The following is an 18,527-nucleotide window of genomic DNA, read 5'->3' as shown; positions in this document are numbered from 1 at the left end:
GCCTTTAAGTGATAGAAAATAACAACTCTTCTGGATTTCATTCCTTACAGGAAAAAATTGGCTAATCCAAAACATAAGCCAGTCAAGGGTTTTTTGATAATCAAATTATATTAGTAGTAAAGCCAGTAAACTTTGCAAGTGAGTAAGTTTACTGAGAAGACTTAGTGTGGAATAACATTACCTCATTTGAATTTGGCATAGAGAACAAGATATTAGGAAGGTTAAAAGTATAGGCAAAAAATTTTGTCAGAACTATTTGCTATGAAAAAAGAAGGAGGAGATGGGTTATCAACTCATCCTTCCCAAAGCATCCAATTGTATTATTCCATAAGTTGGTTCAGCAAAACAACAATCGTGATAAGAGGAGAGAAGAATAAATTCTTGTTTTGATTTCATGCTTATTGCTTTGAGATTTGCATAGTCTCATAATAACACTTACCAGCCATCTGGTTTCCAGAGGAAAAACTTTTCCTTACTGAAAAGGCTAGGACATAACATGCACCATTTAAAAGCTCATTGTCTGGAAATGACATAATGACTTTCTGTTTTCAAATTATTAATTAGTGATTAACTCAGAAAACCAGCAGGTTATGCCAGCTCTAGGGGACATACAATGTATTTTGTGCAACCTTTCAATTCCTACCAGTGAGGAATCAAATTAAAATAGTAAAAAAGTGAGCAAGGATATTAAAGAAATCAAGTATATTATAACATGCACTTCTAATTAATTTTAAAAACTTAGTTTGCTTATTTGTATTTTGAGGTTTATACACATGAATATATAAATAACTTTAAATGAGCTATAGATGTTGTCGTTCAATAAATCCCATTCTGTATGTGACCTAGACTGTGGTGTCATTAAATTACATATTCCTGAGATGTGATGATGAAAGTCAAGGTTTTTTCATGGTTTTTGTAAGATGTATATAATGGTGAATCCATTATATTTTTGTTTACATAATAAGTGCTGTAATGCTGTAATTCTTTGATGAATCTTTAAAAAAAAACCACACACAAAATGCACCCTTAAAATTTCACCCTTAGGGTACATTACAGTAAATTACACCAACTGTTATTGTAACTAATCCTAAATGACCCGTTAGTGGGAAAAATGAGATATGAATGTACACAGAAATAAAACCAAAACATTATTATTTCTTTCCTGTGGGTCTTCAGGTAGGGATTGTTGTCCATGGGACAGACTCAGGCTTGTTGTGGCTAAATGCAGCATAGAATAAATAAATACAAACAGAATAATTTTATTCTACCTGACTTTTCTTTCAGATTATTTGTTATTTAATAAAATATACTCAATTAGTTTAACTTACAATCTGATCTAAGGATTTGAGACTCTTCAGTTTTGTTCTGCATATCAATAAACTCCCATGATGGGATTAAAAATAGCAAATCCTCTGTAGGTATTTAAAATTCAAGGCTCTAAGAATCTAAGTGTGCCCTCAGCAAGTTTGCTGACAACACACAACTGGGAGGAGTGGCTGATAAATCTGAAGCCTGTGCTGCCGTTCAGCGAGAGTTAGGCAGGCCGGAGCTGGGTGGAGAGATGCCTAATGCCAACAAGGACAGGTACAGGGTCCTGCACCTGAGGAGGAGTAACCCCCTGCCCCAATACAGGCTTGGGCTGACCTGCTGGAAAGCAGCTCTGTGGGAAAAGGACCCGGGAGTCCTGGTGAAGAACAAGCTGTCTGTGGGCCTGCAGTGCCCCTGTGGCCACGGAGGCCAAGGGTGTCCTGGGGTGCAGCAGGAAGAGCATTGCCAGCAGGCTGAGGAGCTGATCCTGAGGCACATCTGGAGTGCTGGGTCCAGTTCTGGACTCAGTGGTCAGGAAAGACAAAGAACAAGTGGAGAGGGTCCACCAGGAGGGTTATGGAGATGCTGAGGAGACAGGAGCTCCTCATTTATGGGGAAAGGCTGAGTGAGCTGGGCCTGTTACTCTGTAGAAAGGAAGGCTGAGGAAAACTTTTCAAAGCATACAAGTACCTTAAGGGTGAGTGTCGAGAGGATGGGGCCGTGCTGTTCAGTGGTCCCCAGTGAAGGATAAGGAGCAAAAAGGGCACCAACTGAAACCTAGGAAGTTTCATCTAAATGTGAAGAAAAACAGCTTTACTTTGTGGATGACTGAGCACTGAAACGCTGCCAGAGAGGTTGAGGAGTCCCCTTCTCTGTAGATACTCAAAACTCCCTGGACACAACCCTGAGCAGGTGAACCTGCTTTAACAGGTCATATTATTGTCAAATTAAAAGAACCTCTATAAACTAGATTACCATGCATTCTCATGCATGTCTGTGAGAAAACGATAATGAAGTTTGTGGTTTAGTTAATTCGTAACTTCTCAGCTTCCCTTTCCTGATACTTTAGAGCTGGCAGTCACATTAAGCATGGTGGTTATATCCATTTGTGTCTGTTATATCACTTGCTGTGTTTCAAGGTTTTCCCTTTAACCGTGTTATTATGGTATGAATCAGTTTGGATGTGCTGACTTTTTATTGAGGTCTAACTCAAATTGACGCTGAAGTCCACATACAATCCTTGTAACTTTGGTCATGTTACTAGAAATTGAATTTGGGCTGTCTTCAGGGGCTTCTTTTTCTGCAGTATTCTCTGTTTCACTTATATAAGCAAAAGACACAAGGGAAAAAAAGCAATAGTAATTTGAAGAGAAATAGTAACCAGAGAGAGAAGTCATAGGTTCACTACTGACTTCTGGATGTAAAAAGTCCAGATTCCTTTTTTCTGCGTTTTTGATTTAATTGCGTGATGATGTACAGAGATGAGAGACCAGTTTCCATCTGAGGAAATGCAGCTAGAAACAAAAGATGAACAGGAATTATCTGCAGCTACATACAAACTTAGAAAATATGAAATAAATAGAAGAAAAAAGACTCCCTTTATTTTCTACAGCAGTAGTGTGTCTTTGCTGGATGAGAAAAATGTGAGTATTTTGTCTTGAAACCGGGGATGTAAAATTACAGCGAGTAATGAGTATGTATTCCTCTGATCCCTTAATGTACTTGATGTGAGGTTCCTCTTTCATCGTAGCTAACATGCTGGCCATTAAATACACTGCAGCAGCATCATTAGTGGCTTCAAAGTGCTCCTACTTGCATCCCATTTTTCCCTCCAGCAGGTGAGGGAGAACAGTGATTAGCAAATACCAGTATGTGTCACTCACTGCACACATGATTGCCAGTGAAGTCCTGGGTTTGGGGTAAGGGCAGCACTGGCGTTGGAAGCAGAGTGAACTTTTGCTGTCCTCATGGCTCTGAAAAGCTTTCAGCTCCAAATATCACTTGGCTGTGTGTAAGATAAAATTCATCCTGTTTGGGGTACGATGTTTGGAACTGCTTTGCTACGGCAGTATGTGGTGAAGGAGATGGGCTGTAGAGAAAGGTGTCCTGGGTGCTGGGCAGTGTGCCACCTACATGGCAGAAATTCTGAACGGTGAGATTGAGACATGGAAAGAAAGTCCTCTTACTTACCACTATCACAGTTTGCTAGGACTGGAGGAAAGGATTTACTGAAAATTTCTGGATCCTGAATCCTCAGAGGATTTCCCTCAACTGCTTAGAGCAGCGTACCATAGATATTATATGACAGGTATTGGTGTAGATTGGTTGCTGTAGATGTGTCTATTCCCTGCTCTCTTCGGCTGAGTTTTAAGAAAACCCCTACAGTAGTACAACAAACTGAAAAGAGAGTCTGGGTATTGTTCTAAAATTGCACCTTTAATTTTTATCTTCTTTATTGTAAGATGCAAGATGAAGGATTTTTCTTTATTAGAAAGGTGAATATCAAATCTTAAAATAAAACCTGTAGAAAACAATATGAACGTATTAAGGAAAAAGTTATAACTTATGCCCTTTTATATTTTTGCATTTCATTTTAGGGAAGGAGACAGAATCAACAAGCCATCTTCTTACACAAGTGGTGCTTTCTTTCTTAATTTTTTTTTAAGGCTGTAAGTTTAAACATTATCATCATACTTATCTAGCTAAAACAATACACTAGAACTGGAAAATATTTTCATGAAAAGGAGCTGTGTTTCATAGGGCAAATGATACTGCCAGTATATTGAATTGGATTGCCAGTAGTTTCAAAATTTATTTTGTAAAATTTAGCAGATGGGAATCAAACAGAAAAAAATGATATATTTAAAACTGGCAAAATATATAATAATTCAGGGGAAAATGCTTCAGGCATAATATTTCTGTGTAAGGAAGCAGGAAAGCTTCCTTTTTTACTCTGTTAAATGCAAGAAAACCACTGATAAACTACCATTGTAAAACTATTCCTAACATGAAAAGTTATCTAAAACAATGACAAATGCATCTCTGAGAACTTTATGTCCAGCTTGCTGCTTGCTTTAGTTAAAAATTCCCTTCAGTAAAATCGGAAATTGGTGCACTCTGGCACTGTGGTAGTTCTGTGTTGCTGATGTGGTTTTTGTAGGCTGCTGAGTCACAGTACTCATCTTGTCCCCTTTGTTCTTCCCTTTCTCCCCTTGTATCACCAGAAACACACGGAACAGCACCTGCTGTGGAGCATCTGCTGTGCAGCTGTTACAAGTGTAGGTAGAATTAAGACATGTATTTTGGCATGAGCCCCTGCTTGAAAACGGAGGTCTGATATTTAACTGCAAAGGTCTTGCAGTTCATGTTCTGTGCGCACTTGCACACTATTTTTTGAAATTAATGTCTCCCTAAGCATATTTTCAATGGCTCCTTTTTCATCATTTCACTTTTATTGATTGGAAATATTCTGGCCTTGGCTCTAAGAGCAAACTGACCATGGGCACTGTTAATTTTGTTGTAGCCTCTTGGATAATGGTAAGAGAAAAGAAGACAAGAGGATAAATGAAAGTGAAGTTCCAAATTACTGGAACATTTAAAGGTCTTTGAAAAGTTCATATACAAGCACAGTTAATGCTGTCGTGCACCAAAGTGCCAAAAGACCTAGCAGTGAAGAATATTAATCTACTTTAATAAAATCAAAGGGTTCATTTTTTTTTTGTGAAGAAATAATTTGAATAAAATTTGACCCTTTCTACAATAGTCTGTGGGTCAAATTGAACCTACTATTAAAATTCTCTAATATCTTTCTTGTATTACCATTTCAAAACTCAATTTAAATATTCACAGAGCTCCTTTTTTAATAAACTTAACAAAATTCAGGTAATTTCCTTCAACTTTCTTGATTGAAGGAAGGCAGTAGGTACAGATATAAAAAGATGTACAGCTACAAGCAAAACCTGAAATCAATTATATATAAGAAATAACATAACACATGGAAAGAAATTAATCAAAAGGAAAAAATTCTGCTATATGATTTTCTTGGTCTGCTACCTGCAGGCAAGGAACGTAAATGAAAAAAAAAAAATCAGCATTCTTCTTACAGATAAGGGGAAAATTAATAAAAAATATTTCCTTCCTACCAGATCCCCTGATGCAACTTACGTTAAAAGTGAGTGGCTGCAGGAAGAACTTACGTGTTTAAAAATAACTTTTTTTTTTCCTACAGAAATATACTTTTATAGCTTTTTCTTGCTGTTAAGCTCAATTACATCAGGTTAGTATAGATTTATAGTGTCCAAAAAACATTTCTTTTCCTTTCCCTTTATTAAGTTTGTCACTGAATCATGCTCATAGAGTTCCTCCCAGTTTGAAAGTGGGAAATGGTTCATTCTGCTTGGATGCCCCAATGAAGATGTAAGGAATTGTTTACAAACAGGAGCAATCTTCCAATCTGGACAAAAGTTCTGAAGTTCAGCCAATTTGCTAAACAGACTGGAGAGGTTCAATATGCACACAACACACTGTGTACACTGCATTTCTTAAGGATAGCTCAAAATGTAATAGGAATAACAGAAATAATTGAGTTAAGGTAAATAACTAATAAACTCAATGGACCAAAGAGGATGGAGAAGGCTCTAAGGCAGTCCTGTATGTAAAACTTTCCAAGAGGAAGAGAAAACTGAGTTATTGTAGGATATCTTCACTCCCATCGCCATGTTTAAAATGAAATAAATTGAACCCTCTCTTTTATTTTTAGTATTCCTTGCTGAATTTTTAGAAAAAAAATTCCCTGCAATGTGAATTAATAGGAAGTGTTTGCCTGCTGCTTGTCTTATGTAATCGTTTCTACTTGGAAGGAAATGTTCATGTTGAAAGAGGAGATAAATGGATTGATTTTTCTGAAGCTTTTCCCTCTGTAATCAGAGAGCATCACATACCTAGGTCTTACCATAAGCTAAGGATAATCTGTATGTGGCAGCATGTTTTCCTGGGAACTACTGAATGGATCCCACAGAACATGCAAAATGTCTTCTGATGTTGATCCAGTGAATTTCAGGCTTCTGATTTATTGAAGTTGTTACTATTTAATGCTGCTACTACTAATTATACTCATTAACCTCTCCCCAGCCACTCACCGTCAAGTATTGTAGGCTTTCTGAGGCATTCTTAATTTGTTAAGAGCACTGATTTATATTGCTGCTGTGGGAATGGAGGAGAATATTGGTAGGTGAGAAGGAAGCTAACCACTTCACATTTTCATGAGATAATTATTCCAACAATACTTTTCTGCTATAGGATACATGCATTTTAAGTGCAAAACACTGGACAGAAAAGCATATTAAGCACGTGCTTAATTTGAGCATGCATTTAAGTGGTTTCATTAGGGCCAAGTCTGATGAATTTGACTATGAGAAATTATTACAGAACTTACCCAGTTTAGTGTTATTGAATTTCAATTATTTCATTACAGTTATAGTACCATAAAACTGGAGTCAAGCTTTGATGTATCAGGACTAATGTGCTCAAAGGATTCGATGCTCAAATTTGTGTTAAGAGGAGTGTTTATTGTAGCAAAAGTGCCTTTTGTTAAGTGAGTGTAAATCCTTTTTTTCAGAATCCTTATTCTCACACTCTTATGTTTTATTAAAATTATTGCAGTGCTGCTTTTGTTAAATGTAGCCTGTCCTTTTAAGTGCTGAGGTAGCATCTGTTACTCACTGTGTTGAGATTGCCCCTTAGGTAGCTATCTTTGTGGGCTTGCATCTGCATGTTTGCATTTACATTACAGTATATGATATTTTAGGAATATTTATTTATTTAGTATTTAATAATAGTGCTAAAAAATATGTCCTTGAGTGCCTGTAAATCTGGTACAAATTAGGGAGCACAGCTCAGATTTCCCCACACTGTGCTGGCAAGTGGCCTCAATCAGAAGTAATTTTCTCCATGAAGGCACATGCAGCTCACTCGTCAGCCTCTCCTCAGTGGATACTGTTATTTGTATCAAATTATATGTGGTGGTTTCTCAAAGTGGACTACTGTGTCCACTAAGCCATACAGATTTCTACCACATTGACTATTTCATTGCTGTCACTAGTTGTACTGTTTTCTACCGTGTCTTGTTTACCTCCACTGTTTGCAAAAAGAGTTGAGATTTGTGTTCTTATCAATAAATATTCATGAATTGGAGTAAGTACCAAGTGGGTAAGTAAACTACTCAACCCCTCTAAATCCTCGGTTGTGTACATCATGATTAGTGTATTACATCCTTTACATCTGTAAAGGAAAAAGTTTATTTCAGGGCTTCATGCAAAATACAGAATGAGTTAATAGATACTTAATTTGCCTCAAATTAAAGTATGCCCATTTAAGATTAGAAATTGAGGTTTTACCTAGTGCAATTGGGAATTCTTAACTATTCATCATTATCTAGCTAATCTGAAGCATTTCAGAATCACCTCTCCTTATATTGCATCACATTCTTTCACAAACTGCTAATAGAAAAAGAATTGCTGAAATGAGAAGACAAACATGTAGACAATTTCTGGAATCAACTATTCATCTAAATTCTTAAACTGCTTAAGTTTGAAATTTTACTGCTTTAATTATTAAAGACTCTAATCATATCTCAGAGCTGTTTGTTTTCAGATCACTGTGACACAGATGAATTTCAGTAGTAGCAATTTTTGGATTTTCATTGCTCTGTCATTATGGCAACTGGCTTTAAAAGTGACACTTAATCAGCAGTTATTGAAAAGAATTTTTTAGCAGAACAGGATGGGACCTTACCCCTGGTCCAGTTGAAATAAGAGCAGACATAGTAAATGTTTTGCCACAAGTACTTCATAACATGATTAGTTTAAGTAATGGGAGTAATACTATTAAATCAAAAATTTTAAAGAAATGCAGAAGGTAAAGCATGGTACGAAAGTAACTGATTAACCTATATTTGAGCTATTGAAGGTAATATTTCAACATAATAACAACTGGGGGAAGAAAACCACTATCACAGAAAACAGTTGAAAGGGACTCTGTTTTAAGACACATTTATTTTTGTCTATATGAACAAGTAGTTTAAAGTATTTTAAATCAGGTAAAAAGTTGCAGTAGCTTTTGTGCAGGTTGTTCCCTAGATAGAGGAGCTAGTCAATGTTGATAATCTACCTATAAGTCTTTGAACCAGATAAATTCTTAGTTCTCTAGCTGGTGTAATTTACTGGTACCAACTAGAGGTTTTTGCTGACACCAAAATGACCGAATCACACAAACATAAGCCTGCACAGTTAATGGTTTTGCATTTTTTCAAGAATATTTACTTCCATGTGCTCTTTATTGTGAAATTCTGAATATGCATTTTTGTTTATTGTCTGTTTATGTGTAAGTAATTAGATAAAGTAGTCAAGAATAGAGATTTTAATCTATTTATATTTCCTTGTAATGGCTTTGGATTTTAGTATTTTCTTTAACCCAACGTATGTTTGAGTGATAATCAAAAATGTCCACAGCAGTCATCAATTCTGAGTTCCCATGAAACTAGCAACTGAGAAATACTTAATTTTGATATTATTCTTGGGAGTTGGTCTTTTTCACGTTGTACAATGCCTTACTCTTCACTTATCAGTTACAATACACCAGCTCTGGGCATGAACTGGATGTATTTTGACATTTAAATAATGAAAGACAGCTCAACATGCCTTAAGACGGAATTTGTCCCAAAGATCAGGTTGTAGATGGGTGAATTAGACAAGGCAGCAGCTGCCTGAAACCTAGAAAAATATTTATGTGTGGATCCTCCATCCTGAGTATTTTTATTTGCTGATGTTTGGGGCACGGGCTCTGATGCCAACGCCTCTTAGTTAAAGCTCTGCTGTGTGCCCGTATGCGCCTGGATAAACTTCACTGGGTTTTGTATGTGGGCTGCACCTGCAAGGCAAAGCCTGGTGTAGGGGCACGCACACCTCTGATCTCCTTGGGATGTGACAAGGTTTACATTTATCTTTGCAAACGCTTGGACATGTTACTTTACCTGTTTGTACTTAGGATATGTCTGTAGTAGCATTAGTCAGTATTTTTTCTAGTCTGATTGACCCACAAAATAAAGTCTCAGCCCCCAAAATGACAGGGGTTTGAAGCAGCGCTGTGGAGTTGGTGTGTACATTGTATTTCTTCTCCTTTCTTGGAAAGAGTGTCAATGGAAATTATAAGGTGTGTTTCCATGACTGCTGCAAAGGAAAGCGTAGCAACTGCACTTCTGTTCTTTTCCTAATTAACATACAGTGATGATTAGCTTGCTGATTACGTATTGGGGACCTGATCAAACAAACTGGTTTAACACCTAGAAACAGACCTAAATGTCATGTATACATGCCAGTTGGATTACTTGCAGGTAAATTGCTTTTGCTATATTTTGTAAGACACATTCTGAAAGTCAATAACAAAGAGCTAGTCATTCAGCAGGAAATTGACTTTTACTAAAAATGTTGGCTGAAGTTAAAATTTTTGGCTCAGATTTAAAATATTTGGAAAATTTATTAGGCTTATAGCTGCACTGGAAATGATGCAAAATATGGTATTAATACATTTTTATATGTGGCAAAAACTTGCATTTCCCTAAAATAGCATATTTTTTCCTAGTTTATCTATCCAGGCATTACTAGGAGTACACACCAGTAAATGGCTCTACAGACAACGTCACATATTAATGATAAAATGAAATCTGAGTATTATTTCTGGTAGCTTTTGCAGAACCCTTGGTGCTTTCATTTCGTGAACCTGGGCACATGTGAGGTGCCTGGAGTGCCCATGTTCAGCTGCAGCGCACTGCTCCAGCGTGTGCTCGGGCTTTGTTCTCTGCTCTGTACAGTGCCATAGCCACTCTTTATTCCCCCTGCATATGCAGTTGCTGGATTTTTTCCCAGCATGGCTGGAAGGTGCAATTAACAGTAATGGATACTTTGATAGAGAGAATCTTTATTTCTTCAGCCATAATAATAGCCCCTTATTTTAGGAGCTATATTGTTGAATGACAGCTACTGTTGGAGAGTATGTGTCTACAAAAGTGGGCTCATTTGGTCAGATTCTCAGCTGGCACAGAGAGTCATATTTCCATGAAAGATAGTAAGCTATATTAATTTATGGAATCCCAGCTGGGAATCTCAATCAATTTCAATAAAAAGTAACCATCATGTTTCTCTGAAGCAAGAATTACACAACCTAGTCTAAAGTGAATTTTTCTGTTTTAATATATATAGGTAGTCACTGGTTCATAATAAATTACATAAAATTAGAGAGTAGTCAATATTTGATTTCTTTAAAAATTTATTCCTTCCTTTTCATTGAACACAACAGAATCATTTATGTATTGTATCTCAGCATGATAGATTATATAGGAATAGTGTATTTAATACCATAAAACTATCATATAAATACAAATCACATTTTTTTCATTAGCTAGCTCGCTTTCATTTTGAAGAAGAAATACTCAGTCAATTATAAATGAGGCTGTGCTTTCATTGGAGAGTGAAATACGTAATTTTTTTCAAGCCTCAACCATGTATAATGAAATCTCTTTTTTGAAATCCAGTCTTAAGATGGATTTTGAAACATTCTGACATTTAATAAAATCTTCGTTAAATTAAAATATGTTCAGTTATTTCAAATCTCTATTTAAATCTAGCTAAAATTCTACATCCTGCAAAAGAGAGTCTTTAGCAAATAATTCCTGTTAACCAATGATTTTGAAGTGTGTGTATGTAAGAAAGATTTTAATTTTTGAGTATATTCTAATTGGTAACCTAATGTGTTATAATCTGTCTGGTGCTGTCTCTTCGGCAGGATCTGTAGCAGTAGTATCTCTAGGTAACTAGGAGAAAAGTTAAAGACCTCAGACTACCATTTCAAATTCAAACTCATGCCCCGTTTCTGTAATTTGTTGATGTTTTTGTAGCCCTGAGCTGGCAGTTTACCATGACATTTGTTTGGCCTCTGTGAAATGAATAAATAGTCTCTTGAGTCCTGTCCATTGACTGGGAATCTGTTAAAGAGTCTAGCGTGAATGATCATGGATACCATTAGGGGCTGGTTGAAGCAAAATAGCAGAATAAGCTGAAGTTTCTGCTGTCAAAACCTTTGTAGTATTTCACTGTTGTCTGTACTTGTAATTTGATGAACAAAGCTTGTAAAGGAACATTTTAAGTACTGTAATTCAGCATCAAAAACAATCACTAACAAACAAGAGAAAGCTCTTCACTGTTTATGTCATTTTTACAAATACAGCTTTGATTTCAGCTGTTAAAACTGTCTCTGTTTAATAGTAGAACCCAATGAATAATGAAAAACCCCCATGTGTGAGTATTATTAATACATATTATTAATGACACTTTGCATATTCTGAAGTAATCAGGAAAAGTCACTTTCAATTTCCATAAAATGTTATTTTTCCAATTCTAATAAGTGCTGAACACAGCTGTGAAAGGAAAAATTAGCTGAAGAATGCCTGTTAAAAGTTCACTAAGGTTTTGTTTCACATTGTCCTGTTAGATGGTTTTGCCACAGTGTCCCTGATTCTTTTTTAAGGGCCCCTTGAAGATGCTGCTGAGGATGAAGAAGAAGAGTGCCTGTCTGAGGAAAATGATACTGTCTCAAAAGAAGACTTTCCGTTGGAGGAAAGCTTTTCTGCAGAGTTTGAGCCTGAAAATCTGAGCTGTGAAGAAGTGGAATACTTTTGTAATAAAGGTAATCATTGTAGCCAACCTCTTGAGAGAATACTGGCCACGCTTTGACCAATTGGTCAAAGAGATTTCTTGGTTTAAAACATACAAAAAGCCCTATTAATGCTACCTCAAAAATAGGAAAAAGAGTCACTTGGGAAATTAAGTCTGGTAAGGAATAAATATTTAAGTATGTTGAGGGACACTTTTCAGGGACATGAATCATCTTGCCTTAGTGTTTTGCTACAAGTGTTATTTTCTACATATATAACTGTAGAGAACAGGTCCCAGAAGTCAATTATTATCAGATCTGAAGCTAGCAATGCAGCATGTCTGTTCATTGCTTTTTTGCCTAGGAAGCATTGCTAGGAAAGCAGATTGTGTCTGTAGATTCTAGGATTAAAATAGAGCTTATTATAGAATTTATTATGCACAGTAGAAAACTAGTGCTTTGTGAAAGAATAACTTTTGAAGTTGCAAATACCTTTTTGGTGTACTTGTTACTTGCAAATTACTGGAGATTGAGGTATTTTAGCATAAGACACACCAATTCATTCTTACCAGTTCAGTCTGCAAGGTTGTGCTACTTCCCAGTCAGCTGGCAGAAAAACACACTATTGTTATTTGGAACATTGAATTTACCTTCTTCCTGCCAGATATCTACTTGATTTCTTTATTGTTTGTCTTCTGCAGGTAAGGATGCCTATCAAATAGCTGAAGTTGTTGTGGTGGTTTTCTTCTGTTAGTCCACAAATCCCTCAGGCATTTGGATGTTGATGGTTTCTCTGTCTTTCTGTTCTTTCCTGGATATTGACATACATTTTCTCAGGATAACTTGATATGCTTCTGGTTTTGTATTATTTTCATTTGTCTTGGACAACGTTGAATAAATCCGTTTGACGAGTCAAGTGTTCTGACTGCAGATTATCAGTCCTTCCGAGAGAGTCTTCAGGGATCAGTGGCAAAGGCATTACTATGCATTTTCTATATATCTTCTATGGAGCTTCTACAGGTTCTTAATACTTAGTAAGTTACCCTAAGAGATCAAAACATTCTAATCGATAGTTTGGAATTCAGCTGCTACAAATCTTACCATGAGGAGAGACCAGGTTATGAAAGGATTCTTTACAAACAGAAAGAATTTATTACTATTACAACTGCAATGTGAACAAATACCAGAATTTGTGTTCACTGGTTCACATGCCTTTCAGACACCATTTTCCTTAGCTGGAAAAAAGTCCTCCTTCTGTTACTGACAGTACTAAATAAATATTTAAACCACTATTTGCATAATTGTTATGCTGGTGTCTCTTGAATTCCTCCTGTTAGCAGTGGAATACGATGTCCCACTATTAGTTCACATCATATCAGTTTGATTTAGTTACTTCTCTCTACTTCTTACTGCATTTCCAGGACCCACCACTGGAAAATAATATGGTTTTAGGTGAAATCAAGAAATTTTTTTTTTTTTTTTTTAAAAACAGCAATCAGGATTGCAAATTTACATTGAATTTCAGTTTGTCTTGGATCTTCCCTTTAAATAAACACCTCTTTCAGGGAAATCACTGAATCACTGTATTAAAGAAGATCAGGCATCAGATGGGAATACATTTAAATCTGAATCTTGATTGTATGTTTTATTAAGGATATCTGCTGATTCTTCAGGCTAAATGCCTTCTGACTTCCCAGCAGTTTGTGTGTTGCAGTTATAAAAGAATCTTAAGTCTCTTCAGTGCAACTGCTGCAGAAGAAGAGTTGAAAAGAAGATTTCTAAGGATCAAGGGGCACATAAAATTTCTAATCTACCTCCAGCTGAGGCAGTGTGACAAAAAGTCCCACTTTGAAGCAAATTGGGAATCTCCTTGGAAAAGGATGGAATGGGAGACTGGAAATGTGCTGGGTTTTTATTCATGTCTCAACTTCTTTTGAATGTCCTACTTCTTCAGGGTCACATCTTAAGTGTCATTAGCATGAGGCTGCCTATGTTTTTCTGAAGATAAACCCTAAGAAGACAAAACTAATCTGGAAAGCAAATAAATTTCTTTTGTGTTCTTTTCTTAGTAGAAGGGTTTGTGACTCTATTATATAGTAAATACTAAAAATTAGACTAATTCTTGGGGGTTTTTTTTCATGAATCTGTTAAGAATTCCTAGCCTTTTGTTTTTCTTTGTAGTGCTTCAGTATTGAAATTAAAAGATAGTATAAGAAATAAGTTTTTCTTTTTTTCATAGAAATATTTTTAAACATCGTGAATGAAAAGTCATTATGAGAATGAAAAAAAATGAAAATGAGATGTGTACCAAATAGGTTAGAGAACAAATAAAGGCAGTCTAATTTCTGTTTTGAGGGTCTGATTTTTGATTTTTCTTCTGCTCTTTGATAGTATTGGCAGCCTGTAAGTGACAGTATTTCCAGATAGGGGAAAAGTAAGTGTAGATCTGTGTTTTCTCATGCAACAGGTTTCCTTTCCCCAGAAATATGTCAGAACTGGCATGGGAATCCATTATGCTATCTCTGAATTCTGCCCTTGCTAACATGGACCATTAATGGTTTTAGAATTTAAACGTGTTTTCTTGGATATAAATTTTATCTGTCCTGTCTCCCTATTTCCCTCCCCTGGGGTTTCTTCCCAGCTGACCCAGAACAAGAGGACAAATGAGTAGCGGGGCTTCCTGCAAGAATCAAGAGGCATGGGGAGCAAGTGACACAGCTGTTGGGGAGGAGGTGTTTGTGAGGCTTCATCCATGGTATGTTTTTTATACTTACCCAGCTCTGTAAATTCAAGTACCACCTAAAACCAGGGGCTTTTTACTCTACAAGCTAGGACTGAAGGCGAAAATTACTGAAGTCGCAATTCATTTTGAGGAATGAGAATAGAGGACTTACAGGTTCACAACTTGGTAACTTTGGCTTCTTGAAGAGATTTTCCTGTCAAACAGTGCCTGATGGTATTATAAGAGAGAGCAGTCCCTTACTGTCTAAATTGCAAACAGGAACTTTTATAAAGTCATGCTTTTCCCATCTTATTTGGGTTTGTGAGATAGCTTCAGCAGAAGAGTTGCCAGAATTAGGATGTGAAGGTGAAAGCCTCTGCAAAGTATGAAGCAAATGAATCACCTTGATTGAGCTACGTCATTTTACAACTTCTCTGTTTTCAAAATTTTGACTCTCCGCTATTACTTTTTCCTTCTCCTTTTACTTGCTAGTGGCTTTTACGACAAGGAATCTGGAAAATTCTTTCTCTCCCACACTTCTGCAGTACCACAAAATTAACTTTGTTGCATGTGGATATTTATTTCTATGTGGTCTTCATTTACACTCAAATGTGATGAAGTGAACAACAGTTTAAGCATGTAAATATTCAAAGCTGAAATGGAAGTTACCAGCCTACTATTTGTCAGGAATTGCTTTAAGCTTCCAACTATGTTTTTTTTTTTTTAACCTTTTGGATGAAGATCTTCATAATTGATGGCAGTTAAGTTTGACTTGTTTGCAGTTTTGACAGTGAGATTAGGAGAAAATATTTTGGAAACAGGATAGTGGTGTTCTACTACAAATCTGTACTAATCTCTGTGTTTGAAGTAGAAACAAAAAACTTTGTAGAGGGTAGCCTTGATGATAGTGCATTACATTTTGTCAGTTTGAAAACAGCCTTTGAAAAATATGAGCTGTTTCTGTTTAGTTAGTACAAATTGCTGTACTACTAATAAAGAGGGTATCTGATGATGCTGTCCATACAAAGACTTTATTAGCCTGGAATCTCCCTTGCTGAATATTTTTTTAAACTGTGGGCGTCTGGAATCAGAGTCTATATCAGATTAAGAATTAATCAGATTAAATTCAGATGTAGAAAATTTATTACTTAAATGCCAATATTTGGACAGTCTGTGTAAGGAGAAAGTAGCTTCTCTCTCATGCAGAACAGAGATAGGCTGGATTTGAAAGCTAGGAGATTGGACATAATATAAATTTTGTCTACTGTAGGTTGGAATAAGAAAATAGCTGATGTTAAAAGAGGTGAGAAGTGCGATATGGCTAATAATTGCAGAAGGAAAGATAGAAGGAGGGGAAAAACAACAGAGCAATACAAAGGCCAAGTTGAAGGTGATGAGGTGAGAATAAAAGTTCTAAATCAAGACTATTTGTGAGGTGAAGTAGTTTATAGCTGATTTTCTAGTCTCTGATTGCTGTCATCCTGCCTAGATACTCTCAGGAAAAATAAAAATAAAGTTCTTGTCTGTTACTTAAAAATGTTTGCTATGCTCATATGGTGTCATCTTTTACTCTCTGTGAACAGGAAGGAGAATAGGAGCCTTGGTGACTTGATAGTGGTGGTAACTGGCTAAACTAATCCTTGTGACCTTCCTAGCAGAAGTGTTCAATGAGGGTTTAACTTTCAAAGGAAAATTATCTTAAGCAATAAAAGAGATCACTTGAGATTAGTAGACGGTTAAGTAGCTCTCTTCACAGAAGGAAAGAGGCAATGGAGAAGAAAATAGAGGAGGTTTATAATCAAAAGAGCAAATGTTGGACTGTTTCCAGAAGAAGGAGGCAAATGAAGGAATGTCTGTATCTGATAATTAGTGAAAGAAGGCAGGTTCATTTCTTGTTGCTGGCCAAGACAGTTGAGTCAGATTCTCCTGTCCATTGCTTGTAGTATGACTATTGCTCTTGTTCCTCGTGTTATGGGTTTTCCATGGTTACTTCAGCACAAGACAACATTGGCACCAGCCCTCAGTGGAAGGAGATTCAGTGGCCTTAAAACTCCTGGTGGCAGATGGGAAAGCAAATGATTCTGCTCCCCAGTGTTAACTGTGCTTCAGGTGGTGACATAGGGTGATAGGGAGGATACATGAGGTGGGATGGAGAGTGATTGTTTCAGGATGCAATGATTTTTTGGTCTGTAGCACACACTGCTATGTATGTCTGCAGCCATATGTGTTTGCAGCTGGTTGAGTGGTTTGGGATCCTGATACATTGGTTATCTTTATTTGTGGGGAAAGAGGAAAATCGGGGGAATCCAGTGCAGTCTGAAACTCATACAGTTCTAAGTCAGCAAGTAGGAAACACAGGGAATATCTGGCCTGGATACTGAGTGTATACCTGTTCTATATTCTCATATCCTTGGGCAGGAAGGGATGAGTTCCAAACCTGAACTAAGTTGTCTGTTCATGTACACATAATCATGCTCACGTATGTTGTTACTAGCCTGCCTGACCAGCTTGGGACTGGAATGTTTTATGCTAAACCACGTGACCTGATTGTGCAGGCAGGCTTGTGATTCAGAGAAACAGCTGCAGTGTAAGTTCTTATACAAGAAAGCATACACAAAGCTAAGTTCATCTCTGTATTAATCTATCCCTTCATACTTCATGTGCAAAGCTATCATGCTACCATCTATAATAACACCATGAAAATTATTTCCATGTGTCCTTTTTTCCTCTGGAATATGACTTTTGTCTGTGTGTATGCCTGTGTGCAACTGTGTAAAAATTCCTTCCTTCTTCCATGTTCCACATGTAGTGACTAACAATGTGCCTGCTATTTTCTGCTTCTGGATCCAACAGGAGATTTATGCTTTCTTTTCTTTATTTTCTCCCCATTTTTTTTAACCAGGAACATTTTAATCAATATTTTTTTTTCTTTTTCAGTAATGGATTTCATGACAAATTTCTACCACTTTTGCTATAGGATCAGCAGGAGGCAGCTATACCATAATCACTTTGAGCTCAATAAGGAGATCTTTACAGGCAACTTTGTTCTTATTTCTTAACGGGATTAAGAAGCTCAGCTCTTTAAATTCTTGCATATAACACTGACATTTCGAGGGTGTGTTTGGACCAAGGAGTTCAAAGAGAAGGAATAGAAAAGAAAAGCCAATATGACTTTGTTTTTTACCTTGCTGCAGGAGCAGTTTGTGCAAATCGCCTATAAGCTTATTGACCTGAATCTTTGACTCCTTGTTTTCTCTGGATTTGGCTGGAGTGTAGACACTGATAGAGCACTGATAGAGGTGATTGCACAGCCCTCGGCTTTGCTTGGCACCAGACACCCCCCCTCCCTGCGCCTGACATTATCTTTCCCTGGCAATACTTCTGCTCTGCTGCAGCTCACATTCCTTTACATTTTTTAGATTATTTTAATTCATTGCATTTTATTTATGTAGACTTTCTGACTAAATGAAGGATACATTCATTATTTTTGTTAATCAGAGACAGGAGAGGACATGTATCTATTTTCATCTCCTAGGATAACTAGAATATGCATAAGAACTCACAGCGCTACTTCCAAGAATGCAATAGTTACATCTTACTGACTTGTCTGCATGTTTGTGACACTGTTGGATTCTCATATTCCCCAGAGTAAGGGTTCTCTTACATTTATCTGTATCACATTCAGCTGAAACAACTTTAGAAGATGAGGCCAGGGGATCTCTTCACTCTCTACAAGCACCTGACAGGAGGCTGTAGTGAGGTGAGCTTCAGTCTCTTCTGCCATGCCTGCAGT

At 36.7% G+C, this 18,527-nt stretch overlaps 1 protein-coding gene across 2 annotated transcripts in view; it reads left to right on the top strand.

Moving 5' to 3' along the window:
• Window positions 1–18,527, top strand: part of ZFPM2 (zinc finger protein, FOG family member 2) — a 307,789-nt gene that overhangs the window by 45,440 nt on the left and 243,822 nt on the right. The window contains exon 2 of one of the 2 annotated variants that reach the window (XM_064706331.1): window positions 11,887–12,045. The exons of the other annotated variant lie outside the window; for it this stretch is intronic. Coding sequence (XP_064562401.1) covers window positions 11,887–12,045 — 159 coding nt within the window. The remainder of the gene's footprint in view (window positions 1–11,886; window positions 12,046–18,527) is intronic. 2 annotated transcript variants of the gene reach the window in all.

This window comes from Zonotrichia leucophrys, chromosome 2 (genome assembly GCF_028769735.1).
Source record: "Zonotrichia leucophrys gambelii isolate GWCS_2022_RI chromosome 2, RI_Zleu_2.0, whole genome shotgun sequence".
Taxonomy (NCBI): domain Eukaryota; kingdom Metazoa; phylum Chordata; class Aves; order Passeriformes; family Passerellidae; genus Zonotrichia; species Zonotrichia leucophrys.
The sequence above is the reverse complement of the archived record's forward strand: the minus strand, read 5'-3'. Positions and strand labels throughout refer to the sequence as shown.